The sequence below is a fragment of the Ceraceosorus guamensis genome (assembly GCF_003144195.1).
Source record: "Ceraceosorus guamensis strain MCA 4658 unplaced genomic scaffold IE81scaffold_9, whole genome shotgun sequence".
NCBI lineage: Eukaryota > Fungi > Basidiomycota > Exobasidiomycetes > Ceraceosorales > Ceraceosoraceae > Ceraceosorus > Ceraceosorus guamensis.
In genome coordinates, this window is record NW_020290004.1 from 271,157 (window position 1) to 296,653 (window position 25,497).

Here is a 25,497-nt window from a genome sequence, read left to right on the forward strand (position 1 = left end):
CACTACTTTCTGGCCAGCAGTCCTTACTGTGAACAACGACTCGGCACGTGGATGCTGTCGTCTTTGATTGAAACGAGTCGAGTCTATTCGTACAGCTTGAAGGTGATGTGTGCACCAGCGTGCGTTATGCGACAATGTTCGTTGGATTCGAGTCTCGTCGATTGAGTTTCTTCGCAGATCTTTCGGTAACGGTACAGTCACCTGCTTTATTCGTTTCACTTCTCTGGTGACTCTTCACAAGTCGTCCGAGTGGCCAGGAGTGCCGCCAGCGCCTGCGGCTTGCCCGTGGGAGCAGGCGTAGCCGGGTAAAGCGTCAGCATGAACTTGAACAGCTTACGCTCAGCAATTCAAAAAGGTGCTTGTGTACTCACCAGCGCGATTGCTTGGAACAGACTCGGTGTCACTGTTGTCAGGCGCTGTGTAGCCGGAGGTGTCAGCGGCACGCACAACCTCGAAGTCAGGAGGCGGGCGTCGGTCTGAGGTCGAGACGCGCTCAACTCACTCGTTGCAAGTTCCTCTACCATACGCTTGAGGTCGTCCAGACGACCGGCTACATCGCTTGACACTTTGGCGCAAGAGAGGCTTGATGTCAGCATGAGCCTCAAGAACGGGCAGCACCAGAGTACGCACTCGTCTGGAGAGCGGCCTTGAAGTTTGCAAAGTCCATGACCAGCACACTTAACTGACCCAAGCCTGCTTTCAAGTCTTTGACTTCTGCCGTGGTCGGAGCAGCGAGCGCGAGCTGAGTGGCCTGCGAAAGAGCTGCTTGCTTAGTGGTGAGTGCACGAAGGCTATCTAGTACACTGTGCAAGATGAGCTCTTGACTGTCGACCTTCTTCTCCACACGGTGAATCGCTGCAAAGACTCCATTCATTTGTGTCGAGGTGGCGTGAGGACGAGAGTTCGACTGCTCTGTGGCTGTCTTGGTGGGGCTCGTGGCGTTCGCGCCGACCTGTGGGTTTGGAGCAGGAATACTATTGGCCATGCTTCCTGGCACGGCCGTCTTCTTCGTTCCCTTCTTCTTTCGTGCCATGGCGAGAGAGTGTAGCGCTTGTTGTCTTCCAGAAAGGCTGCAAAATTGCCCTGCCAAGCTCGGACCAAGTCAGCGACAGGCGAGTGCGCTGCGGTTGCGCAGATATCAAAGCATGTATGCGGGCAAAAGTCGAACTCACAAGACTGGTATGCTGCCACAACGAGAGCCTTGAGAGCACCGGTGAACACGGAGGCTGACACCTATAGGTGGACTTTTGAACACGCGACCGAGGAGGCGAAGCTGGCAGGAATTATGAAAGGTCTGCTTTCCCGGCAGGAATCTTTCTGTCTGTAATTTTGAGCACGCCCTGAGCGACGTAGAGAGATGGTGGCTGTCGAGACGTAAGTGTGAGTGCAATCGCTGGAATAGACAGATATGTATTTCGCGTCCTCAGCAAATGTGCCAAGCGCAGTCAAGCCCGAATTGTGAACGGCCGCGCAGAGAAGCGAGGGAGGACATTGAAATCAAGACTTACAAATCTTCACATCACAGTCAAAAGTGTATAAGCAAGAGTTGTGAGTCACAAGTCGCTCGCACAGCAACCATTACTCATGCACCGCGTAAGTGAGCAAGTATCTCAGCGATGTCTCAAAAAGCAAAGCAGCCCGGGCAATACCCGAGCAATCAGGGAGTCAAGAGTGTGAGTCACATTCGGACCGGTGGAGCTTGATGGCGAGGTTCTGCGTGGGAGCACTCGATCGTTACTCATCAGAATGTCCAAAACTCCTCTTCCGCGCTATATAGAAGCTGAGCATGCCGAGCCGCGATCAACTTATGTAACCGCGGGCGCGCTTCTCACGATGCTTGCATGTGTTCCAAGCGCAGCAGCGACTGGAACCTCTGCATGTCGGTCTCAGCTGTATATATAGCAATCAACAGAAATCGGAAGTCTGTAGAGTCGTGAGTGCATCGACGGGATGTTTCATCATAAGTTTTAGCCGGCGCTATACCGGCGCTTCCCAGCAGATGACTGTCTGGAGGTGCGTGGGCGCATGTCTGAATGGTGATCTGCTGCTGCTGACAGAAGCTGCTGCAGTCACGAGGCTACTGGAGGGTACCTCGACGCATATATATGTGCACTTCCGAGCTGTTGAGCTCGCGCGAATTCGTGACTTGCTCCCAGGCAGAATCTATATACAAAGACGTCATACGTGCACCACTCAAGTTGCCAGGACGGCTGTCGACTTTCTGAAGTCAGGCGCACGTTGTGTATGCCGGAGGGCATCGACCGACTTGGTTGCCAAAGCGGTTGGGTGATTGACGAGTATCTGTCAAGCCAAGGCACGCTATATAGCTACTTCCCTCTGCATCATCCTCTGCTGAAGCACGGGCTCGCATGGGTTGGTGTAGGTGGAGATGCTTGCTACTGATGGGCGATAGGGACATTCCTCACTTTGGACAGAGTGTGAGTGCTCCACATGTTTGCAGGTTGCACATCTGATTTCGGAGTAAAGCAATAGCAGCAGTAGTGAGCATAGCGAAGTTCAAAGTCACCTCCCAGGGACTCCAAATTGGTGATTGCATGAAACGCGATGCAGAATCTTGAATGAGTTCCCACATCGACAATCAGCTGTCATGATGCAAAACAATACCATAGCATTTCGAATGGCATCTCGTTCCAAGGGCATATAGCCGCATTTGCCTTACGCTCCGTCGCTGACTTTAGTACCTCCCCATCTGGCTGCTCACCCATGGACTTGCGTCATTCTTTAGCAGTACATCCGCGTCCGTGCTTGAGTCTGCTGAAGTACTCCTTGAGACCACGCACATGCCACCATTTTGTCGTTGCCCTGGGCGATGAGGGGATCATCCTGCGCCCGCCGTCCTCTTCCCTCCCGCCCTCTGACCCCATTCCTCGTGCTTGTTGACTTGATAAGGGCTGTCTTCTACACAATGACGAGGGCATTTCGAAGAAGATGCCCGTCTCTCTTCCCGGCTTAGTCCTGCCTTCCGCTGTTCCCATTGGAGTTTGCTCCCCTTTGCCGCAGACGTTCCCGAGGCGGACTGCCCCGAAAACCGAGCAAGAACCTCTTTCCCCTCGAGGTTAACTTCTCAGATTGTGTAGAGACCCAATGGTGACAGTGCAGCCTTGAGCCACGAAGCATGCCGTCTATGTGGAGCTGGGGATTAGTGGCGGGACGGTATTGGACGCTGCTGGCAATGTAGATTCGGGGGCTGCAGTAGGGACTGAAGCGCAGATGCTAAGCCTCATTAATGGTGAGCAGTCCAGCCCATCCGTGGCACAGCTTTGAGCGATTCTGGCTCAGGGTAGGGGAGCGGAGTGAGGTGACCAATGACCGACTCCCGGAGTTGGGGCTTTGTACTTACCCTCTGGCGCTCTTGGTCTGTCGTCGGTCGCGTGGGTGATTGCCTGCGCGTACTAGAGAGGCTGTCGATGTCGATGCCCCTCGCTGACGCATCCACCTTGACTTCCTGACAGAACATCCTTCCGCAAGTATGTCCATGCTCGCTTGCGTGAGCGTCGTAGTACTTTGCAACGCGATCCTTGGACACGAGTGCAGTCCGAATGCATCCAAGTCAGAGGTATGAACGCTAATGAACACCAGCTAGCCGCCATTTACGAATCACGAAAACAGTGCTCCGTCAGCAATAGGCTGTGCATGGCGTCTGCTGCGGCACACAGCGCGTCACATTCTTGGCCGCTCGATGCTGCACTCACACTGAGCTCCATCACGACTTTGGCTGGTGGATCGGTGATCGGAGTTCTCAGTAGGAGCACCCTGCGCATGCAGTCGGCCTTCGCCAAACGTGAGAAAATGATCGACCAGCTTGGTCTCTCTTAAGAGGTGAGAGGCAGACGGCTTGTTCGAGACTCCCCGAGTGCCGATGTGCATTTCATCTTCTTCGTCGATGCCAGGAGGGGAGGCCAAGCAAAATCTTGATAGAGTGATAATAGCCATGGCTGAGCTGGCTGTCAATCACCTGCCTTGCACCGCTGCAATGCGTGAGGGTGACCGTGCATTGGAACAAGAGGCTCTGGGCTAGCTCGGACTGCTCATGCTTGCTGGCTTTGCTCCGGATGGAAGCGCGTTGTAGTGCGTTGATCCGCCTGTCGAATGAATGCGGCCGGCGCGGGAGCCTGTGGCTGCTTGCCGAGACTTTGAAGCTGCTCACCATTGTAGATACGGCGCTACGTACTCCACCAAGTGATGTTGATGCATTAGGCGACGCCATCGTGTGTGAGTAAGGAGAATGGACGAGCATGGAGGCGCTCCTCTCATGAGAGAAGGTGCTACCGCTTGCCTTCATCGAGGCTGGGTGCGAGATTTGCGGAGCATCAGCAGTCGCGTGACGCGCGCGCTCGGCTCGGCACAGAGGGAGGACCAGCTCACGTGTCCTGCTGTAGCGCCGTTCGCCGACCTCCACTCACGAGTCCGAAAGCTCATCAGCTTGACTTTTGACCCAGGATGCACACTCATGACTACGAAGTTTCTTGAGAGTTTGAGTGTATGGTGAAGTTTGCCCTCGCAGCCTATGTGGCTGACTCGCTCGCTCGCCCGTGGGCGGCGCTGGATGCATCATGGCGGAGGCTCCTCGCTCGGCACGCATGCATGAGTTGACATAATTCACGAAAAGTTGAATGGTGAATTTGATTCATCATTAAAAATTGTGAATTCAAGACTCTTGACGTCGTGCGCGTGGTGATGCAAACGCTTGAGAGGACCACGTGACGAACATGTGAATCAAAATCAAAGCATGTATCGAACACGCTGCTCTCTGTTCAGTATTTGCGCTTATCATCATTATGATCTGATGAATCTTGAATCTAAATTACACCATTAAAATCTGATGAATCTTGAATCTGGAATCTGAATCTGAATCACCTGTCGGCCAAGCTTGATTTGAGTAGTCGTCAGTCAAGAGTGTCTATGAGGGAAGCAAGAAGGTAGACCCATTCCGCCATGACACTCAAGACTCAAGACTCGTGATCGCATGTCACTTCACAACAACATTGACAATTCTTGCTTATTGGCCACAACAGCCCCCCATTCTTTAGCTGCCCGCACTTGCACTCAAGCGCTGCGTAATGTGGGAGGCCAGATCACCTCATCACAAGCCGTCTTCGTCAATGCAATCGCGACTGGGTGCCTCGATACTCGAGCTCACATCAGCTTGACACGACTATAGCGCTGCGACCTTCACGAAGAAGATGCAAACTTTGCAAGTGAGTACCTCGACAGTCGCATGGAGCAGCTGTGCAGCGGTACCGTACCTGACTCCAAGCCACGGGGATTTAGAATCACGAAGTCAAAGAGCAGACACCTCATGGAGCAACTCGGCATGACTCTCTGGATTGTCATCGGGACGAGACTAAATGCAGCACTGGCGTAGGGTTCTGCGCCTTGCAAACCCGCTAGAGCCTCGGGCTTGTCGTGCTCGCCATGCAATCGTGTGTGCTTAAATGACAGAGAAATTCTGACTTGGTACATGCCACTTGACCCCTCATTGCCTCAGTCAGCGCGATTGTGCGTCTGACCGTCATCTGCCAGGACTGCTGGCTCTCCTACAATGGTTGCTCACGCATTCGATCCGACGTGCCCTAGACTTGGAGTCTACTGCCGTGCGGATGTCTGAAGGAGCACATGCATGAAGGAGGACCTTCTCGGTCAATCATGCTCCATGCAGCTTGCACACGCTAAATAAGCAAGCTTAGCGGGTCTTGGCATGTCGAATCGGAAACAGCAGCAAGTGGTCATGACTCTCATGAGAGGTCACGAATACCATCAGGGCGCACGAAAGCCATGTCTTCCCAAAGCGTCTCCTGCTCCTCTGTCCGCCGGCCCCCGCGTGACTACCACTCTGTTCGGACGACCCCTTCGAGATGCAGCGCAAAGCCGCCGGGAGAAGCGGCAAGCAAAATTACGACAGAGATCGCACAACCAACAGATGACTACAACTATATGCATTCACGATTGGCTTGATAGCTCGGGTCTCTGCCCTGCCACTTCGTGCCTTAGACTTGATCGGGTCAAATTCCGCTCATCCGTCAAAAGCAACCTCGCGATGATTCGTGATCGCATCGATGAGCGACCTCTGTGGCGCCAACGCACATCCCTGCGCAGGCCTCTCAGGCACACAATCATCGACTAGCGCGAGTGCCCGCAAAACCTTCCCAGAGGACCACATCGGCCTTGGACCTCGTGCTGAAAGCACGCATACACTCCGTGGCAGCATGAAAGCCTTCTTTGGCATCCGCGCTGCATACACCCTTATTCGTATAAGAGAAGGGCGATCTCGAATTCGTGCTGCCAACACCTGCATCATCCCACGTTTGAGACTTGCACGAGCGACACGAAGCAGGGGGCTAGACAGCCTCTATTGCAGCCAGAAGAATCCTCGTTCAGCAATCCAGAATGATTCCGAACGCTCAAGGGGCGCCGATGGCAGCCCCGACCGAGAGCGTTGACGACCAGCACCACACGCCTTCCATTGAAAAAGAGAGCGATACGAAGAGTCTAGCAGAGTCAGCCCCCATCGTAGCTCTTGAGGACGCCGATGAGACAGCTATATTTTACAATGCCAACAGACATTCGGTCGGTCCACTCACTCCAGAGCTGCGCTCTAAAATCGTCCGCAAGAACTTCTGGGCGCTGCTAAGCCAAACGTGGTGGATCGCTTTTCTCATTCACCTCGACAAGTCGACCCTCTCGCAGGCGAGCACGATGGGCATCTTTCGTGACGTCCATATGTCCAAAAAGACGTATAATGACCTCTTTCTGGTCTTCTATGCCGGCTACTTGATCGCTCTGTGGCCTGGTGCCTGGCTCTCTCAACGCATTGGCCACCGTATTTTCATCATCGGCTCTCTCTTTTTCTGGGCTCTCCTCATCGGCCTTCACTGCACCGTCACCACCGGTCCACAAATGATGGCTCTCCGGTTCTTCCTCGGAATGGTCAGTTTGGCGCGTCGACCCACGTCGAGCAATGTCCGGTGAATCTGACTTTCTCCCATTGTTGCCCATTATCAGACCGAGTCACAAATAGTCCCATCTACTACGGTTCTGCATCAGGCGTTCTTTCCGCCCAAGAAGAGCCCGTGGGTGCAGCTCCTGTGGTGGGCAGCTGGAGGACTTGCGAACGTCATGCTCACCATGGTCGCGTACAAGCTCATCATTGATGAAGGTAATGCCACGCTGCTTCACGGTCTTTCGTCGTGGAAGTGGCTGCACATCATCTGTGCCGCGGTCACTTTCGCCATCTTCGTACCGCTCCTGCTCTTTGTGAGTTGGGCCCATGCGGTTCTTTCACCCTCCACCGCCACTGACTACCACGTAAATTCTCCGTTCTGTCAGCTGCCCAACACACCCGTCGACGCAAAGTGGCTGACTCGTGAAGAGAAGGTACATACCATTGCGATGATCAGAGAGACGCATGCGGGTGTCGCGAACCGTCATTTCAAATGGCACCACCTTCGTGAGCTGTACACGGACCTCAAGAGCTGGTTGTTCATGTATGTTGGGCCGTCTATGCGCAGGAAATGAGCTGCCTGCTAATATCCTCCTCTTTCACAATCGGGACGATCAGCTTCCACATGTTCTTCAACGAGCTTCCCAACAACACCTCGCAGCAATTGCCACTCATCGTTGTGGGCTTTGGATTCACTCCAGCTGAAAGTGCTCTCTTCAACATTGTCAAACCTATCTGGGGCTCTGGTCAGTACGAGGCGTCCGCCGTGCCACGTCCACCCCTTGATGCTTACCAGATCTGATCTCTCTCATACATGATGACAGTGCTGATCCTGGTCACAGCTGCAATGCTGTATAGCACTCGTCTCGGTGTCGGGTACACCTGCGCTCTCTCCTATATCCCGTGCTTCGTCGGTGGTATCATTGAGCTAGCGTCTCCTTGGTCGAACAAAGTAGCGCTTGTCGTTGGCACGCAAATTTCGACCTTCAAGCCGTCGTACTTGTGAGTCGCCTTAGTGGTGCCTTTCGACTGCATTTATGACGCTGACTGCTGCCGCTCGCTTCCTCCCACCTAGACTGGGTCTGTCTTGGGCTGGGACAACGACGACCGGTCACACGAAGCGAATTGCCCTCATGTCTTCATGCATCGTAGCAGCTTCGGTTGCCAATATGATCTCCCCGGAGTAAGTGTTCAAAGAGGTCTGGTCCCAAACTAAGCTACTGTGACGCCACCAGTGCTGACAGCGTCCCGCACCGCGCAGGTTCTGGCAACCACAGTACGCACCCCGCTACAAGCTTCCTTGGGCTTTCATGACCGCTTTCTGGTTCATTTCTCCCGCCATGTGTCTCATCATACGGTGGCATTTGCAGAGAGAGAACAGGCGCCGTCAAGCTTTGCTGGCCCAGGGAGAGACGAAGGATGGAGCGCTTGGAGAAGGTAAAAGAGGTCTGCACAAGGTCGAGCAAGCTAGACTCGATCTTGGAAACAGCGAGAAACTCAACATAGAGAACGAAGATCTCGACCTCACCGATCGCGAGAATTTGCGCTTCGTATACCCTTTGTAGATCCAGGACTTGACGATCACCGCCATTTAGCTCGTCTACTACCTCACTCACGTTGTCCTTCACTTTACGACCCTCTGTCCCAATCGCCCGGCCCCGCGAATTCGAGTTCAATGACTCATTTCATTACAATCTTGAAATCATAGTCTTTAGGGGTATCAATGTTCCGAGCCCTTGAGTCTGCCGAGCTTGCCAAAGAGCTTGCCTACGCCTGTCGAGAGCCGCTTGTTCTCATCCTTGCCGCTCGCACCAGGTGACTGAGCCGGGGAGCTGCCGGAAGGGCTTGGCGATTGTTGAAAATGTGGTTTCGAACTTGCCGACCAGCTAGGTGCGGGCTGGCCAGTCTTTGGAGGTATGTAAGGCGCTTGAGAGCCCGAGGGTAGGCTCCCAGTCGAGCCTGGCCCCAGACCAACCGCTGCCCCTCCAGGTCGTTCGAATTCGTCTATTCTCTCCTTGCTCAGATACACTATGAGCTTTTCCGGTGGTGCATACGACTGCAGTTGAGCAGCTGTAGCGCCACTCGGGCCCTTGATTGGCTCGTTCAGAGGTATCCGTGAGCGAGGAGCTCTAGTTGGCGAATTGGGATTGCTGCCCCGCCGCGGAGAGGGTGAGTCCATGGATGCATCTCGGACGTATTGATACAGTTCTCCAGAATTGCTCGAGCCCTTCGAAGTTGGTGCGAGGCCTGCGGTGGAAAAGGTACAACAAGCATCTAATTTCGTCAAATACCGCTCAAGAGTATGCCCAAATTTTGCTGATCTGACGAGGCTTACGCCGAGGATTGCGCTCCCATATTCCGAACTTGCAACGGCACGGGTCTTACATGTACTCACGATACCATGCGGCCTTGACTCCAGCGGCGACCTGCACCACTCTTGGCGTCGTGTCCACTGTAAATGCCCTCAGTATGATGAGATCACAGGCAGATCCGCCCTGGTCGGTCCTGAGAAGATGCAAAGCGCGCGCAACGTATGATTGGGTCTGTTTCACGAGAGACGGAGTGGGCACGCAGGGTGAGCATGGCTGCCAGCAGGAATTCCGAGCCTTTCAGCGGCCGAACACGCTACCCTGACACCTCTTCGAACCTTGCTCCTGCACTCAAGACGCTGTGTATGCGCTGCTTGCGAGAGTTCTGTACTTTTGGCGCATGGAGCGACTCACATCTCCAAAAGGACCAATGTCGATTTCGTTGCTTTCTTGCGTGTGCGGTACCACAGCGAGGCCCGATATCGACGTGCCACCAGAAGTGTCCCTGCCATGATCGACATTCAGAGCTGAAGGTCGGGATGCAGTAGTCGTCTGCTGGTTTCGAGAGGGCTGCAATCCGAGCTCAGGAGGTGCACCGGGCGGTCTTGCGCCCGCAGGAGGTAGGTATTCGGTTCTGGGAGCAGGCAGCAGGGCGCTTGGCAACAGCACTTCAGCGTCGGGTCTCTGTGGTCGACCGCTCTCAATAGCACCTTCCGGGGGATTGAAAGGCACACCTGCAGGTCTCGGATTGTTGTCATCTGTTTCTGCGTCTAGTAGACTGAGTAGAAGACTCAAGAGCAGGATCTCCAGGCCTTTTCGATCTTGCACCTCGAGCCGCGTCAGGTTGTAGTCGTACAGCTCAATTTGACCAGCCCGGCTTTTGCTCGCAGGTCTGTATCTGCATACTCTGATACGTTCACGTCATCGTGGCGAGCTCGCGGAAGTCAGCAGTAGTCGTCTTATCAAGGGTCCTGGAAGCGGGTCCACTCACGCTACCGGAGGATCGGGTTTGCGTACTACCTGACACATGTAACTGGACGGACTTCCCAAAGCAGTCTCCCGCCGCATTGAAAACGTTTCTCTGCGTATCAATTGCAGAGCGCATCTTAACGTCAGCTCACAGTGTGGATGGGAGAGTCGCCTATGTACGAATGCTGCGCGGACTGCACGACCAAGAAATGCAGTCGTGAGTATGATGGCTGGTTTCAACCACACTCACCCTTGCCAGATCCATTTCCACTCTGTGTTGAACACGCCCGCATTGCGATCAACGTTGATCTCCTCGTCCGGATTGCACAGCTGTATTTTACGCTGCCGTTCCGTGAGAGTGGCAGTTGTGGTGGAGAATTTGGAGAGTACCGCCGAAGTGTGAGCATCTCTCAATTCAGCAGCATATGCAACTGTCCGTGCTCGCTCATAGGTGTACTGAGCTGAACAGCCTGAAGCATGCTGATGGGACGGGTCTAGAGCTGCTGAGGCTGTCGTTGCCGGATTCGCATTGGATGCGAGCTGATACAGGTCCACTATGGCGCCTTGCCCGGGGCGGGGCACTAAGGAAAGGCTGTAATTTGCAGCGTCTAAAGCCATTCGGACTGGCTGATCGGTGCTTTTGATGCGCGAGAGGCGTGGCACTCACGAGTGTGCACACGGGACGCGCCAGGCTCGCGATGTTGGAGAGGCGGTGTGATCTGAATGCTTGCTTAGCGTGAGGGTAGCGGTGTGATGGTGGTGGGAGGTTGAACGACCCAGACACGAGGTGTAGTAGTGCCTGCTGCTGCACTCTCCATGTGATCCTTGGATGAATGCTGCCTGCACGATGCAGCTTCCACATCCACATTCACGATTCAGCAGCTGGACCATGCGGTGCGCGGTGCGCCGCGTGCGCTTCACGTGCGCCTCCACATCAAACGACATCTTTGCTCAGCGGTCTCTACAAACGCCGCTCCATCTTGTCACCATAAGCAGGACCGGCTGGTCCTTCATATTGCACTACGACCACACTGCTTTTGACATTTGGACTCGTCGTCCGGAGCGCTCTATTCGCGAGCAGTGAAACAGCGTGTAGGCGGCTCGAACCAACAGGCTTGGTTGAAGATGCCGCCTTCGAAGTCCTTCAAAGCGAAGGTCCTCGACCGCCTCGCTTCCCAGCAAGCAGCTCTCAGTCACAGTCGCGCTAGCAGCTTGTCGACAACGTCCGACTTAGCAGCGAATCCCAAGGAAGCGCACCGCTCCACCAACAAGGATCCCTCTTCGCAGCGCAAAGAAACGCCTTTGAGCTTGCCTCAACTCATCTCGCTCATATCCTCTTGCTCCCTAAGCCAGTCGGGCGCTGGTGTCAGCTCGATCCAGCTAGCAGGTCAACTAGTGAGAGCTAGACTCAACACGGAGCAGAGGTTGCGACATATTGACGAAGCGGACCTGGAGAATGCAGGTGTGCAAGGTGTAGAGCTGAGAAAGCGAATCCTGAAGGGTCTCAGGAAAGCTGTGAGGTACATGGTCAGGGCACTGTGTGGGGAATTCGATCCATGCTGCTGCACAGCGTGACAGCACTCGCTTTCTGACTACCCTGTATGCTCCGCTTGCAGCTTCGAGACGGGCCGTTTCCCGCATTCAGTAGCACGAATCAGTCGGCCGCCGCGCCGACTTCCTCCGGAAAATCTGTGGAATCCTTTGACTTCGCTGCTGTCCTTGATGAGGAGGCACTTACAACACGCAGGGTGCATGTTAATAGAGCTCCGGTCTTGCTAGCTTGGGCGGTAGTTCTTTGCGAAAGATTAGGATTCACCAGATGTGAAGCTCTGAGTGTCGGTGAGTAGTCCTGTGCGGGCGCAGGTCATCGCTTGGCTGAGCGCAGCCTTGGCCCTTGGGTGGTCATCGCAGCGCAATGCTACGTGTCGATCACTGCTCAAGCTAGAGGACAGTCGATTGGCGTGATAAAGAAGAGTAGCGCATCTACGTCAGGTGCAGATGCGTCCGATCGCGTGGGAAATAATCAGCCTGTGAGTAGGCCGCTCATCGTTGACCGGACAGCACATGACTCACACTCGCGACTTTCGTGCTCCCAGCATTTTGTGCTGATGGGTGTCAAGATACCCCTCATGCGCATATCAGTAGTGGAGCAATCACCTGGCCAACAAGAGCTGTCGGAATGGAGGGCCATCCTAGATGGCTCTGTCGTCGAGCCTTCCAAGGTCAGTCGACGATGCGTTAGGAACAAATCAAAGCCAGCCCTGATGAGCTAGCTGTCTTTCTACCTCACCAGGCCTTTAACTATTTGCGTGCCGCCATGCGTCAACTTCTCCCGCACGTCATAGGAGCCTTGATCCTCTTGGCGGACTCCTACATGGTCCCACCACCCGGCGCTACCGAAGCGCACGGAGTGGACGAACTACATAAGCAAGCCTTTGAGCTGTACGTCGATTTCAGGCCAGAAACGGGCGGGGAGTGGGGAAAGAAAGGGACGCTGTTCTTGAGCGTTATTCTACGGCTCAAGAAAGGGTTGCAGGAGTCCAAGGGAAAGCCCGATGAAAACGGCATGACAGAAGAGGACTGGAGGAGGGAAGCTGCGAGGCTCGGGTGGGAAGAGCAGAGCAAGCAGACGGCTACCGATCATGCTATTGAGGGGCCTGTCAAATCGGAGATTGGCGTGCGGGAAGGACCGACCTTCTCAGAGCTGCCTCCAAACGCGCACACGCTCGTCAAGCTTGAGCCCAGTAACGATGAGGCTACAAACGCCCCGCAGACCGGACGAGTTGCGGATCATGGCGCAGTCGAGCCCGCATGGAGTGCACAAGACTCTCTTGCCCCCACGCAGGATCTGCCGCCTGATCCGACACACGGCGAACCGGACATAGTGGACGAATTGTTGGTGGAAGATGGACCTGGCGAGCAATTGAACGCTGCCTCAGGCGAAGGTGCTCAGAGACAGCCGAAGCGCGTGTATCTGCAAACAGACTCAAGCGAAGGTCACGAAAACGACAATCACGAAGAGATCACGCAAGACTCGACTCGCAAACGTGTTAAGAGAGAGGCAGAAAAATGATATCGAAACACGCTCCGACTGGCCTACTGCTCCGCTCTCACCCATCGAGCCAGAAACCGTCATTTTGGCATCGACGCAGGCCGCCTGATGAGCCGCCCAAAAAGGCGTACGTCGTGACACCTCATGAGGCTTGGTGAGGCTTTTCCCACCACTGGCTTCTCGATCTCTTGTGGCCCGAAAGTCGGCAAAAGGCCAACGCTGCAACGCAATCCTCTGCAAGGCAGCTCGGAGCATCGCTCGATTGATGCGCGTCATAGATATCAATCGGGCAAGGACCTCAACAATATTTTGAGGGCGCTTTCTGACAATAAGACCTAGAACGAGCCAATGAAAAGGACGGACTATTTGCCGTAAGGAAGTTGCAGAAGCGTGTATGCTAGTTATTGAGTGGGCATTAACCAAGAATACTTGGTACCGTGCAGTGCGGGGAAGGGCAGATGCAATGCATGAGTCGCTTGGAATTTGATCAGATGGACCACGACCCCTCCATAGACAAAGCTTCGTGCTCACGCGAAGCCGAGCTTAGAAGTAGACAGCCTGGGCTTTGTGTACAGCCTGCTTGCCGCTAGGTCCATGACTCTTGAGAACGATCCGAGGGTCATCTTTCGAAGCTTTCACGCTTTTTCCGTCCACCGTCGTGGCTTCGGTCAAGACCTTGACCACCTCACCCTTGACCCAACCAGGCATGGACTTCCAATGCGCCACTTGTCCAGCTTTGGGAAGGCGAGATGCGCTAGCTTGAGACGCACCGTCCGGAATTTCCGCAGAGTCCCCTTTGGAGCCGTGCTTGCCCTCGTGCTTGGACGTCGAAATGTCGGCTTCCTTCTTGCCACTCGCTTTGCTTTTACCGTCCTCCGCCTTCTCCTTCTCTCCATTCGCCTTGCCATTAGCTGCTCCCGTCTTCTTCCCGCCTGCACTCTTTGGCTTCTCTTGCGCCTTGTTCTGTTTCGTCTCATCGGCTTGCGTCTTTGACTTTTTGTTGCTCGCCTCTTCAGCTCTGTCTTCTTTTGGGCGACTGGAACTCCTAGTCTTGCGCTTGTTGTCATCCTCAGGCTGCTCTTGCTCCTTCTCGGCAGCTCCGTCTTTGCTCTTCTTTGCTCCCTTCTCGCTGACCTCCTTGCGAGCCTCTGCGGCCTTGTCAGTGTTGCCTACAAATTGTTGACCGGATTTGGACGTTTTCTGCTTTTTCTTATCCGTCTCTTCCTTTTCCTTGTCGTCCATCTTCTCCCAGGCCTACGCGTAGCAGTAAAACGCGGTCGGGTCAGCATCAAGATCTTACGGGCCGCCTCTCGACATTACTACGAACCTCTTTGGGCAGGTACCTCTTCCTGCTGCCATCGTCGTTCTTGGCATTCGCATCCCCGTCTTTAGTCTGCCATTCCTCCTCTCCCCACTTGCTGAGATTCTTTTGCGAGTCATCTTGACCCTGTTCTTTGTCGGTGTTGTAGCCCCCGCCCCGTTTCTTGTACTCGCCGGCCATCATCTGTGCTTTGCGAGCTGACCATTGTCCAGGAGCACCACCCTTGTCCGATTTGTGAATCTCCTCTTTGACTTCGTCGCGAAGCTGCAAGCGAACATTTGTAGGGCGTCAGAGGTCTACCCTAGATGTGCTTCGGGCATAGCAATCATCACATTTCATGCACGCACCTTAGGATCGGTGTACTTGTCTTTGGGAGGCATGGTGACCAAGTTGCTGGAGGTGAGTGGAGGACGTGCACAAGCAAAAGCTTTCTGAAGAGTGTGGGAAAGGCTCTCGTGCGCTATATACCACGCGGAAGAGGATGTGGAAGAGAAGAGGAGTAGGTCAAGTTGGGTAAACACGATGTCACATCGACCAGCAATGCCAATTTCTACTTCTTATTCCTCAGAATCGACGGGCAAGACTTTGTCTGTCCACTCACGAGTGTATAGATGCTCGCATCCTGGATGGAAAGCTTACCTCATGCGTGCATGCCAGGCTTGGAAAGCTGAGAAGATCGTTTAGCTGCAGCAAACTGCACGTCAGCTGTCTAGATCCAAACGGTCTTGGTCACGGCAGGCGCTCCCGCACCTCCCGACACCAGTAGAGCCGAATCTGGTCACGGTCGTCCCATCATGATGACCACCTTCCGAGAGAGGTAGGTACTGCGTGCATCTAGCCTCCGTCCCGGTGCGGATGCGGAAGCGGATCGTGGCGGATGCTTGCGCGGGGCGAAGCGGCGCAACGCTGCTGACATCATACCTGCATCGCAAGACGTTCGGACCCTGCATGTCCGGCACCACGGTCGGTCCACTTGCATCAAAAAAGAGGCTGCCCCTCCTGCTCGACCTTGCTAAGCTGCGATTCGCGTGTTGATGGCATGCTGTGCGCCAACATTTGTACGCCGAGCTACAGGGAGTCAAGAGTGGTTGTCATAGTAATTCCTGAATGTGCTGAGAATTCATGGTCTTGGGTGCGATAACCTGTCAGCTTGACAGGCGACCGCGCGCCACGAGCTCGCGCGAACAGTCTGTATCAACCTGCATGCTTGCATATATGCATGGGTAACTGGGACTCACCGCTAGTCGTATCAGTACGCGTACCACTCCGTCACGCGTTCGGATCCGATTCTTTGGGCAGTCATCGCACTCGATGTACTGGCTGCAAAGAATCACCGTAGGGGTCGCATTGGTGTTTCCCTTTCTCTTGGCAGTCAGCTGTTTTTTTGCTGTTGCGTAATGTCCATGGACACCTGTGCTTACACAAGAAGCCAGACACAGGAAGCCAAACAAACACAAATGTTATAGGCTGAATACGATAACACCTGCCCCTTGCTGAGCCAATGCTCAGACCACCTTCTTCACTTGGTCTCTTGGGCAGCCTGGCCAGTGGCACAGAAGGAGCTGATGTGAGTTTTGTCTTGTGTTCTGCAGCGCCCCCAAGGCATGTCAAAGGCGGACCTGGCCAACCAATGCTCCCAAGGTTCTCTGGAGCTTTCAGCCAGTCTGCAATGACAAGCTCACTGGTTTGCACCCACTAATTGGCATACCAAGCTGTAACACCAGCAGTCTGAGGTAAGCTTCTCATTGCAATTTTGATGCACATTGTCTCCACAAAAGGAGCCTAGCGTGCGACCAGGAGTCAACTCAGACATGGTGGACACGGTCAGGCGTCTCATGGGGACCAAGAGTTGCTGAAGGCAAGGTTGACAAGCTTGAGTGGGTCTGAAACAGCCCAATACTCAGCGCATCATCCTTGCAGGTCATGCTCTTTCTTCTCCCTGGCTCCAGAAGGCCAAGTGAAGGTGCATGATGGCTTTGTAGGTCTCCTTCAACAACATCTTGATGCCCTCTAGCTCCACTTGTGCTGCACGCAAAGGCCAAGTGAAGGTGCATGATGGCTTTGTAGGTCTCCTTCAACAACATCTTGATGCCCTCTAGCTCCACTTGTGCTGCACGCAAAGGTTGCAATCAGCTCTTGACAGCCAACAAACATACCAGCCTGAGCCCCACATGGACAAGCCTGTACCTCTTCCCTTGACGTCCCTTTGGCGCAAAAGGTCGACAATCCAGTCCTTCTTCAAAAGGGAGGGGACCTTCATTGTGTTGATCGCCTGAGGTGACTTGACCGCGTTGGCAGATTGCGCCAAATGACCATATAGAGAGCGGGTCATTTTGTTGAGGAAACTGAAACCATCTGTGGGAGCTACAACGGTATTTGCAGCTGCGCTTGACGGTCCAAAATAAGCCAAGAGAGAGGTGGCCAGGCTGATTCCACTTTCCAAAGCGCCGCCCCACATCGACAAGAAAGTCAGGGGTTTTGGTGTCATGGGCGCTCGACCAACGTAGGTGCGAAGAGAGTTCTGGGCCTGGTCTCACCACAACAAGGGCAATGGGGGGGCAGAGAACAGACCACTCAAATTCTGTGGACTCTTGTTGAGAGCGCGCAAGAAAGCTGCAACAGTACGGTCTGCCGCATTGCTGCAGGCAAAGCCGCCATTCCCAGCAGAAGAACCGCAAAGAACATGAGTGCGCTGAGCCAGAGGGCTTTACGCAAGCGTTGGCGGGAACGCGTCTGCTGGTGATGGATTGCTTGCTTGTGATCTTTGCGTCCAGGGCCTGCGCAACAGCCACCTTGATGTGATCTTCCATTGTTTGATCCATTGTACCAGGCTGCTGATTTCTGGCAGCCACCTCTTCTTGCGCACATTGAGCATTGTCCATTTGCTGATTGAGCTGCTCAATGTCATTGGCGGTCCTGCTCTCCAGCCTATTGTGGTTGCTGACCAGAACTTCATGTTGGCTCAGGCTATTGACATTAGGCTAAGAGAAGAGCCCAAGCTTGCCACACCTTGACACACAAAAACGCACTCCTTCTCTGCTCTGGCTGTGAGTACCAGAGACTTTTCCAGGAGCGAGCGAGGTTGGCCTCCATCAAGCTGGCTCAAAGCAGTGCCCGCGCTCTGCTGTGTGAAGCAGGCATCACTGCGCTGTGCGTTTTGCTGCTCAGATGTGACTGACCTCCCTCAAAAGTGTCCATCTCGGAAGCTTCTATAGGTACAAGGCTGGCCACACAAATCAGACGCTTTGGGTGGTGAGTCGGTTTGCACGTGGTCACGCTCAAGCTTCGCGTCGCGCGTCGCGTCGGGCGCGTGTTTGTGTATTTTTTTGGCCTCGACTCGAGCTCACAATCTTTCTACGCACCGAGCAAGGCAGTCGGTCGTGCTCAAACATTGTGATCGTCCTTCACAATGACTCATATATCGTTGACAGCCATCAATCGATCAGGATGGATTTGATCCGAGTCGATACTCCATCAGCAGCAGCCTAAATCTGCTGTGCAGGTTCATATTGGTCCGCCCCGTGTTCCGGTGGTCAACCTTGCAGCCTCATCAACGCTTTCATCCCCACCCTCCTCTCTGCGGCAACATCCTCGCGTCCGGCATGCACGGAGTCCTTGGCATGTCGTGCATGCATGACATGCGTCCGTCACGGCGTCTTTCATGCTCATGCACTCGATCCCTCTTGCTGCTCAACTGCAGCGCCGCCTCAGTTCGCAGCACAATCAAGATCGCTGCGATTGGAGAACTCGGCTTCTTGGCGAGCATGATGTGAGCGCAACAAAGCTTGACGCCCGAGCACGAAACGGTATTGACTCGGCAAAGCATGCAGCCGGCATGCTGTTGCTCTTCTGCAAGGCGTCCGTTGAACGATTGCCCATAAACACCCACGCCAAGCAAGTTGTTGCTCTCATGCAAGGTTCTCTCGTCGTGAGTTGGCTCCTTGACACTTGCGACTCGACCATCTCATACAGCTCTCGCGACCTGAATTCTCTCCTTCTTCCACTCACCTGTGCTGTATGCTCTCCCGCTTGTTTGCGCAGTCATATCCTCGATCCTTGTTCTCGTTCGGTTACACTGGCTTAGCAGTCCCAGTAACGCAACCCGTCATCCCTTGCAAAGATGACGCCCAGTCGGGGTGGTGTGCTGTCGGCACTTGCATTCGCCCTCACCGCACTCGCGCTGGCACCACTTCAATCACAAGCACTGGAAGATGCAGATGTGCCTCGCACGAACGAAAACAGAACGCTGTACGCTATCCCGGTGCCCCTACCATACGACTCGCTGCAAAGTGCAAAGCCGGGCATCGAGAAGTCCACACTGGAGCAGACGCAATTTCACCTTTGGAGCTACATCTCCAGTGACTACGATGCGAGCAAGATCAAACGCGCGGTGGTTACGCTTCATGGCCAAGGAAGGGATGCTTGGTCTTACTGGGACGACACCTACGATGCTCTCCTCAACGCTACTAGCCCGACCAAGAGATCCTCGAAAAGCTCCAGCAGCACTTCGACACTGTCTTCTGCAAGATCGTCATCATCATCGACCTCATCATCTCGCAGCAATCGCCACACGTCTAGTAGCGGGTCATCCTCTAGCACTTCCCGAAGCTCCAGTCGCTCACAATCCGTCACGTCTCGAGCTGAAAGCGTCACATCGCCTCCCACGCGACGAGCCAGTAGAAATCGAACATCGCTAAAGCGCGACGAAGTCCTCATTCTGGCGCCACTCTTCTTTAACAATCAAGACACCTCGGCGTATCAAGCACTGGACGAGGAGTTCGATTCGCAATCGATTGTGTGGAACGGTGGAGATTGGGCAGAGGGTGCAGATTCGATTTTGCCGGATACGGTGTATGGTTCGGAGGAGGGTCAGACTTTCGAAGCGCCCAAAGTCAGCTCGTATGAAGCACTGGACGAGGTGGTCAGATGGTTCAGCGACAAGAACGTATTTCCAAAGATGGAGTGAGTTGGTGTCAAGGCGAGGTAGAAGGCTCGGCTCGAAAGTGTGGCTGAAATTTTCGGTTGGTGCTTGCTAGGACGGTGTTGATTGCTGGCCATAGCATGGGCGGTCAGATTGCTCAGCGCTATGCACTCCTAGGCGCCGTTCCAAGCGCTTCAACACCTGTGCACTTTGTCGTTGCCAATCCGGGCAGCTTTGCGTGGTTGACCCCGGAGAGACCCGAGCCTGTGGACGACTGTCCTGGTGAGTAAGAAGGCAAAAGGACGGTGGTGAATTTCACGTTGCTGACGCGCGCTAATCGTACCGTCTTCATTCTTCGCAGACACCTACAATCTGTGGAAGTATGGGCTTGAGCTCTCCTCTGATGGCACGTGGAGTCAGAGATACCTCAAGTCCTTTATTCAACAGTCGCTGGATGCCAAATCTGAGGTGCTGGACGTTCGAGTACGGTACAGCGAAATTCGCCTCGTCCACTACCTCTTCGGATTGGATGATTTCGGACCGGGAGACACGCGATGCCAAGCGCTCACGCAGGGACCGCATCACCTGGGTCGTGGACAGAATTTCCTGCAACATTTGGACACGCAGGTGTTGGGACCTCGCAGAGAGGCAGACGCGGCGCAGCATGGGTCGGACAATCTGCAAGGATGGGGGAAGGCAAGTCACACGAGCGATTTCGTCAAGGGCTGCTCGCACGATCCCATGTGCATGTGGTTGAGCAAACAAGGGATAGAGCGCTTGTTCTTTACCAACGCGGATGGAGAGGAAGGACCCAGAGGAGTCGGAGATGACGATGCGGTGCAGGCAAAATGGTACCCTTGGGGCGTCAATTCTGCGGCATCGCACTTTCCGTCTCGGTCAACATCGACCATGCTTGCGGCGCTTGCGGCCTCTATCTGCATGGCCTTCCTATGATCTCCGTCGGCCTATGGCTTACGGCCTTGCGTTCGTCAAGCACAAAATTCAGCATCGCATCCGCGTTCCGAGACAGAACACCAGCAACCACAAATTTCGGTGCAAGTCATCGATTGGTTCGACCGGGCTACCTGGCGCTGCAAGCCGGACGGATAGTCGTCATGAATGAGCGCACGACTTGCACCGTCGTACATCTTCTTCTGCAGCACGCAGACCTCCTTCGGGCTCACCCTGTTCAAATTCACCGTCAAGTGTATCCATAGATTGCCATTTTGCCCCCCATTTCTCACCGTCTCCGGTCCCTCGTCACATGCGTCTGCTACAGCTTCACTGCCCCTTCTCATGTGCACCATTTGCACTCCTCATCATACCCCCCTGCGTCGGTGCCATCTGCGAATGGAGCTGCACCTCGATGCAATAGACGATAGATCCGTAATTTCCGATGTGCGCGGTTTGTTGAGACTTCTTCGAGGGCGTGTCCGGTGGAAACGTTGGAGGTCGCAAGGCTCGGTGAATCATCTCGAAGGACGACCCAGACAGCATCGAGTGCGATGGGGTGGCGCGACCTGCTCGCGTGGCTCGTGGCTTTGTTGTGAGTCGGTGTAGTGCCGTACCAGGCTGCACCGCAAATACAAGTAGAGCTTTCCCACCACGAGACGTTTCTAGAAAGCTACACGTCTCACTCTTCTCGATTCCAATCGCCCTCGTCCCATTTGCGCTCCAACCATCTCGCTTCCTTTTGCATCTCTTCCAAGCTCCTCTCTGTGCGCGTCGAAGAAGCATCCAGACCTCTTTCCGACTGCTTTGCTTGATTCTCCTTCACCTCTGCTTTGACGCCTGCTGGCTCTAGTAGAGACTTTTGCCGCTTGAAGAGGGACATGCCGAACGCTTCCAGGTGGGTGTAGATCTGTCGCGAGGGAGGAGATGCAACGTGTGAGAGACGAGCGACGTCATCTCACCGAGAGACCCGAACGCGCAAAGATCTATGTCCCGCACGCGCGCTCTGCGCTCACCTCGTCATTCTCTGCGAAATCACCTTCGCGTCGAGGCAAGATGTGCACGTGCAAGTGGGGCACGCTTTGACCTGCCAATGTACCATCCTGCACGCCGATGGTCAATGCGGAGCCCGATGTCGAAGATGATGTGCCCGCTGAGTCAGATGTGCTGCTGCTGACGGTGTAGATGTGCTTGACGAAGGAGGAGACTTGATGGACCAGCGTCCAGAAAGGCGCAATGTCTTGCGGTGGAAGATCGGACAGCAGAGGTGTGGGATGGATGGGAATCACCAGCACGTCTGATGCGAAGCAGCTGTTGCTTGTGAGCGCGAAAGGACATGTGCGTCTCGCTCTAATGCGCTCCACTCACGACCTGGCACGATGGGCTTGATGTTGACCAAGGCGACGGCGACCTCGTTCCGGGCAAACACTTGCGTAGACACATCAAAAGGCCCAAACTTGACCTGCCCCTCGCCTTGCTTCGATTGAGCAGCGCTCGACATGTTTCTACGTGCGAGCCAGGAGCAGCGCTTGGCTTTGCTTGAGGATGCTGCTAAAAGCGAATCAAAAGGCTGCGATGATCTTGCAGCTACCGCGAACAGGGCTTGGGTGGAGCTTGATCGATGCAGATTGTGCTGACAAGCTACTGCGGAGTGCGAGCGTGCTGTCAAGCAGCTTGCGACAGCCAGACTGCGAGGATGCCGTAATGTCGAGACGAGCGATTTGGCTGCACTCAACATTTCATGTTTGTGCTTGGCGCTGAGGGATGTGAGCAAGAGATGCAGATCTTTCTGGTGCAGCTGCGATCGATGGCAGTGATGGGCGTCGAACTTCGGTTCGAAAGAGGTTCTTTGCTGGTGGAAGCGATAGCTGAATATGAGTGCCGAGTTGTGGGTGCATAGCAAGCCCTGGAGTGAAGAGTCGTGATGAGTGGCCGAGTGTGCTAGCTGCTGGTGTTGTGCTGCATGACCGCTTCGTGATGCTTGATTATTCTTGATTGATCGTCGTGAAATATCTGATGAGAGCTTCAAGAGCCCACACAACAATCACGCACAGCACATCACGCATCACGAATCCAACACGAACGCGCGCGTCATGACGTGGATTCACCGAAAGCCCATGATCGCCTGCATCACGTGGGCATGCGCGGCACCGGCCTCGAAGAAGCAAGCAAGCAACAAACACGCTCTCGAGCCACCCTCTCTTTCCTCTTAATATCAGCTTCTTGAGCGAGGTCATGCATGAGCTGAGGTGCAAGCAACTCACGCTAGGAAAGCCACGATCTGCTCTGCGCTCTCTACATCCGCATCAGCACCTCTCATCACCCTAGCCGCACTCGTCTTGGGTTGAATACAACAGCGCACCGCGAACAACAACGTCTTGATCGAATTCAGCGCAAGCGACCTGCGTGGGGGGCCACAGCCCGCAGTCCATTCCGGACCCTCTTCGCCATTGACGAACTTGCAGCCATCGCAGGCAGAGCAAGATGAATTACAATGTGATCCACGACTATCTGTCGCAGGTTGGAGCTGCCTATGCCTCGCGCAGTCAGGATCCGTTCACCTTGGCCAGCCTCTTGGTCGTCGATGCTCAGAAGCACGCCTTGTTGTCCCATGCTCTGCGAGCTGTGAGTACCAGTCTGCTCGCTGACACGCGCTGGCCCCCATTCCTGCTTACCACCCTCGCCTGCAATGTTCACCTGTTTCAGCCTCAAAATTCGGATCTGCCCAAGAAGCTGCACACTCTTTTGCGCGTACAAAAGACGGACAGATTGGTGCCTTTCATCGACTCGCTCTTCAACTACTTGGCTACTCAACCTCCCACTGCGCAATTGGTAGCTCGAGGTCCTGCTCAACTGCCCATCCAGGCCTACAGACCCGCCTATGATGCTTGGGCTGCTGTTTGGACGTGAGTCGAGTCTTTTCAGCGAAGTTGGAAGAAGCGGAGGTCATAGCTGGTTGCTGTCTGGAGGTGGACGCGGTAGACTTCAAAGCGGGAAACTGCGCCATGCACGCGAACTCATTTGCACTCTTACTCCTCACATTGTACAGCAAAGCATTTGCCATCTTCTCACTGCCTGAGGCCACATGGTTCGGAGCCAGTCTCAGACACTTTGGTCTGGTGTTGCTGCATCTAGCCGTCAAGGTGAGTGGAACCGCTGCGCTTGGCTCCCGAGACTCGCCATCGTGCTCACGCTCTCCCGCACCTTTCGTGATGACGAATCAGGCTGACAAGTACCAGGTGCAAACCAGCAGCACAAAGAACCCCTGCATCACCGATGCTGCATCGAAACTGTCCAAAGCTGCTGGGCTGGCTGCCATAGATCGAACGCCAGCGGCGGGACAGGAGACCAAGCGAAGGGAGGTCTTGTGGCTGGCCAACTTGAGCTTTTACGCCTACTTCAAAGTGAGTCTTTGGAGTGTGGCGGCAATGTTGGGCGCATCGCTGACATCTCATGCCCGGCGGCTCGGTCAGCTCAACAACCTGCGCTTGTGCGATACCGTCCTGTCCTCAGTCGACAGCGCCTTCGCTTTGAACAGGCAATTCGCGCCACTCGCGACATCTGCTCTGGCAGGTGCGAACGCAGATCAGGGCGAGAGCTGCTACAGTCGAGCAGATAGGGTGACCTACAGGTACTACTTGGGTCGCTTGAGGCTCATGCAGCATCGTATTCGTGTAGTGCGTGGCCATCAGCTGCTCCTTGCTGAGGCGCAACGTACCCGCTGACAAATGACCGCACAACTGCCCCACCTTCTCCTGCGCACCAAGGCACACACACATTTGCGATGGGCCTTCGACAACTGCATCGTCTCTTCACGGAACAAAGTGTGAGTCGAAGCGCACTGCTCTCGAATTCTCTTAGGATCAATGCTGACGTCTGCCTGCACCGTAAATCGCAGCTTCATCTTGGTTCCACTGCTTGTAGCCTCGCTCATCTTGGGCCATTATCCCACGCCAGCTCTTTTGCAAGCATCGGGACTGGACCCCCAATTCGGACCTTTGGTAGAGAGACTGAGATTAGGCGATGGGGCTGGAATGTTGCAGGAGCTGAACAGGTGGAGGGAGTGGCACAGATCCAGGGGCATCTATCTTTTGCTCAGAGAGAGGCTGCAGACTGCCTGCTGGAGGAACCTTATTCGACGAACGTGAGCAGCACGCTAGAAGGTACCTCTCATCAAGGAGCCGCACGGAGCTAACGAGAATCGTGACGTTTCGAACAGTCTGCTAGTATCGCGCAAGCTTGCGGGCCAGAATTCCGGCACGGTCTCGGGCTCAGCTTCGCCCATGCCCACGAATGGTGCGGCAGCGGCGCAAGCTGGCAAAGTGGAAGCACCGCCAAACATCTATTTGAGGGAGATTCTGCCTGCTGCGAGATTAGCATGGAGGGACGAGGAGCTGACATTGGCGGATGTGGAATGCGTCGTGTGCAGCTTGATCGATCAGGTGAGCGCTGGGGGTTGAATTGCTAGAGAGATGGAGCATCCAACGCGGAACGAATTGCCAACAGCTCTTCTCCCTCTGACACTTGTCCACCAAATCGTCACGCTTTTCTAGGGCCTCATCAAGGGATACCTGATGCACAAGGCTGGACGATTGGTTCTGCAAAGAGGACCCAGCATGGGATTTGTACCTGTTGCTTCTGTACGATGAGAGTCACACGATCGCGAGACGCATCTCTTCTGAATTCGCTGCTCGAAGCGCTAAGCGCCTGCGACGCTGCTGTTGCCGCTGCCCGACCCCGCCAAATTCGAGCTTAAGCGTGCGTCAGTCAAGCCGCATGTGAGCCGTAATTGTACCGACAGAAGACTGCGATGCACGATTGGCTGCTACCGTGAATGTGTGTGTGCGTGTGTTTGTTGAATTGGCGCGACGTCGTGTGCTCCGTGGGTGTGAAGAAGGATCAGGTGCGGGCTTTGCATCTCCGACTCCACATTTCATTCACATTGCTGACTCGACTGCTGCGACGAATCACACCAGCACGTCCATGGAGTGCTCGGTGACAAAACTCCACCAA

The 25,497-nt window shown here is 54.6% G+C and overlaps 10 protein-coding genes across 10 annotated transcripts; 6 read left to right on the top strand and 4 right to left on the bottom strand.

Annotated features, from left to right (window-relative positions):
* Positions 1-39: 39 nt before the first annotated feature.
* On the bottom strand, positions 40-1,358 carry IE81DRAFT_364717 (hypothetical protein). The gene is made up of 5 exons (XM_025516878.1): positions 1,173-1,358; positions 631-1,083; positions 503-565; positions 372-416; positions 40-278 (listed from the first exon to the last, which is right to left on the bottom strand). The coding sequence occupies exons 2-5, from the start codon at positions 1,031-1,033 to the stop codon at positions 235-237; spliced, it is 555 nt and encodes a 184-aa protein (XP_025371885.1). The 5' UTR covers positions 1,034-1,083; positions 1,173-1,358; the 3' UTR covers positions 40-234.
* A 5,077-nt stretch (positions 1,359-6,435) lies between these two features.
* Positions 6,436-8,526, top strand: IE81DRAFT_286848 (putative allantoate permease of the major facilitator superfamily; the record flags this gene model as incomplete). Its single annotated transcript, XM_025511688.1, has 7 exons — positions 6,436-6,948; positions 7,024-7,275; positions 7,348-7,505; positions 7,580-7,707; positions 7,786-7,963; positions 8,037-8,144; positions 8,223-8,526. 7 exons carry the CDS (start codon positions 6,436-6,438, stop codon positions 8,524-8,526), a joined length of 1,641 nt encoding a protein of 546 aa, XP_025371886.1.
* A 135-nt stretch (positions 8,527-8,661) lies between these two features.
* Positions 8,662-11,032, bottom strand: IE81DRAFT_321049 (hypothetical protein). Its single transcript, XM_025513220.1, has 5 exons — positions 10,490-11,032; positions 10,262-10,351; positions 9,685-10,177; positions 9,357-9,504; positions 8,662-9,208 (listed from the first exon to the last, which is right to left on the bottom strand). The coding sequence occupies exons 1-5, from the start codon at positions 10,855-10,857 to the stop codon at positions 8,682-8,684; spliced, it is 1,626 nt and encodes a 541-aa protein (XP_025371887.1). The 5' UTR covers positions 10,858-11,032; the 3' UTR covers positions 8,662-8,681.
* A 332-nt stretch (positions 11,033-11,364) lies between these two features.
* IE81DRAFT_364720 (hypothetical protein) lies at positions 11,365-13,780 on the top strand (the record flags this gene model as incomplete). Its single annotated transcript, XM_025516879.1, has 5 exons — positions 11,365-11,754; positions 11,856-12,078; positions 12,151-12,269; positions 12,336-12,461; positions 12,533-13,780. 5 exons carry the CDS (start codon positions 11,365-11,367, stop codon positions 13,310-13,312), a joined length of 1,638 nt encoding a protein of 545 aa, XP_025371888.1. The 3' UTR covers positions 13,313-13,780.
* IE81DRAFT_253399 (hypothetical protein) lies at positions 13,574-14,594 on the bottom strand. The gene has a single exon (XM_025511325.1). It carries the CDS (start codon positions 14,531-14,533, stop codon positions 13,835-13,837), a length of 699 nt encoding a protein of 232 aa, XP_025371889.1. The 5' UTR covers positions 14,534-14,594; the 3' UTR covers positions 13,574-13,834.
* A 1,329-nt stretch (positions 14,595-15,923) lies between these two features.
* Positions 15,924-16,888, top strand: IE81DRAFT_328590 (hypothetical protein; the record flags this gene model as incomplete). The annotated part of the gene is made up of 6 exons (XM_025515110.1): positions 15,924-15,983; positions 16,079-16,179; positions 16,205-16,345; positions 16,391-16,489; positions 16,627-16,675; positions 16,712-16,888. The coding sequence occupies 6 exons, from the start codon at positions 15,924-15,926 to the stop codon at positions 16,886-16,888; spliced, it is 627 nt and encodes a 208-aa protein (XP_025371890.1).
* Positions 16,889-18,732: 1,844 nt separating this feature from the next.
* On the top strand, positions 18,733-20,487 carry IE81DRAFT_310289 (hypothetical protein; the record flags this gene model as incomplete). The annotated part of the gene is made up of 4 exons (XM_025512413.1): positions 18,733-19,127; positions 19,293-19,574; positions 19,649-19,815; positions 19,895-20,487. 4 exons carry the CDS (start codon positions 18,733-18,735, stop codon positions 20,485-20,487), a joined length of 1,437 nt encoding a protein of 478 aa, XP_025371891.1.
* An 82-nt stretch (positions 20,488-20,569) lies between these two features.
* On the top strand, positions 20,570-21,129 carry IE81DRAFT_253473 (hypothetical protein). The gene has a single exon (XM_025511326.1). It carries the CDS (start codon positions 20,653-20,655, stop codon positions 21,091-21,093), a length of 441 nt encoding a protein of 146 aa, XP_025371892.1. The 5' UTR covers positions 20,570-20,652; the 3' UTR covers positions 21,094-21,129.
* A 37-nt stretch (positions 21,130-21,166) lies between these two features.
* Positions 21,167-21,985, bottom strand: IE81DRAFT_345428 (HIT-like protein; the record flags this gene model as incomplete). Its single annotated transcript, XM_025515914.1, has 3 exons — positions 21,167-21,394; positions 21,501-21,781; positions 21,853-21,985. 3 exons carry the CDS (start codon positions 21,983-21,985, stop codon positions 21,167-21,169), a joined length of 642 nt encoding a protein of 213 aa, XP_025371893.1.
* A 723-nt stretch (positions 21,986-22,708) lies between these two features.
* Positions 22,709-25,301, top strand: IE81DRAFT_364724 (hypothetical protein). The gene is made up of 9 exons (XM_025516880.1): positions 22,709-23,109; positions 23,191-23,390; positions 23,534-23,627; positions 23,709-23,888; positions 23,958-24,161; positions 24,252-24,310; positions 24,383-24,628; positions 24,704-24,926; positions 25,038-25,301. The coding sequence occupies exons 1-9, from the start codon at positions 22,969-22,971 to the stop codon at positions 25,131-25,133; spliced, it is 1,443 nt and encodes a 480-aa protein (XP_025371894.1). The 5' UTR covers positions 22,709-22,968; the 3' UTR covers positions 25,134-25,301.
* Positions 25,302-25,497: the final 196 nt, after the last annotated feature.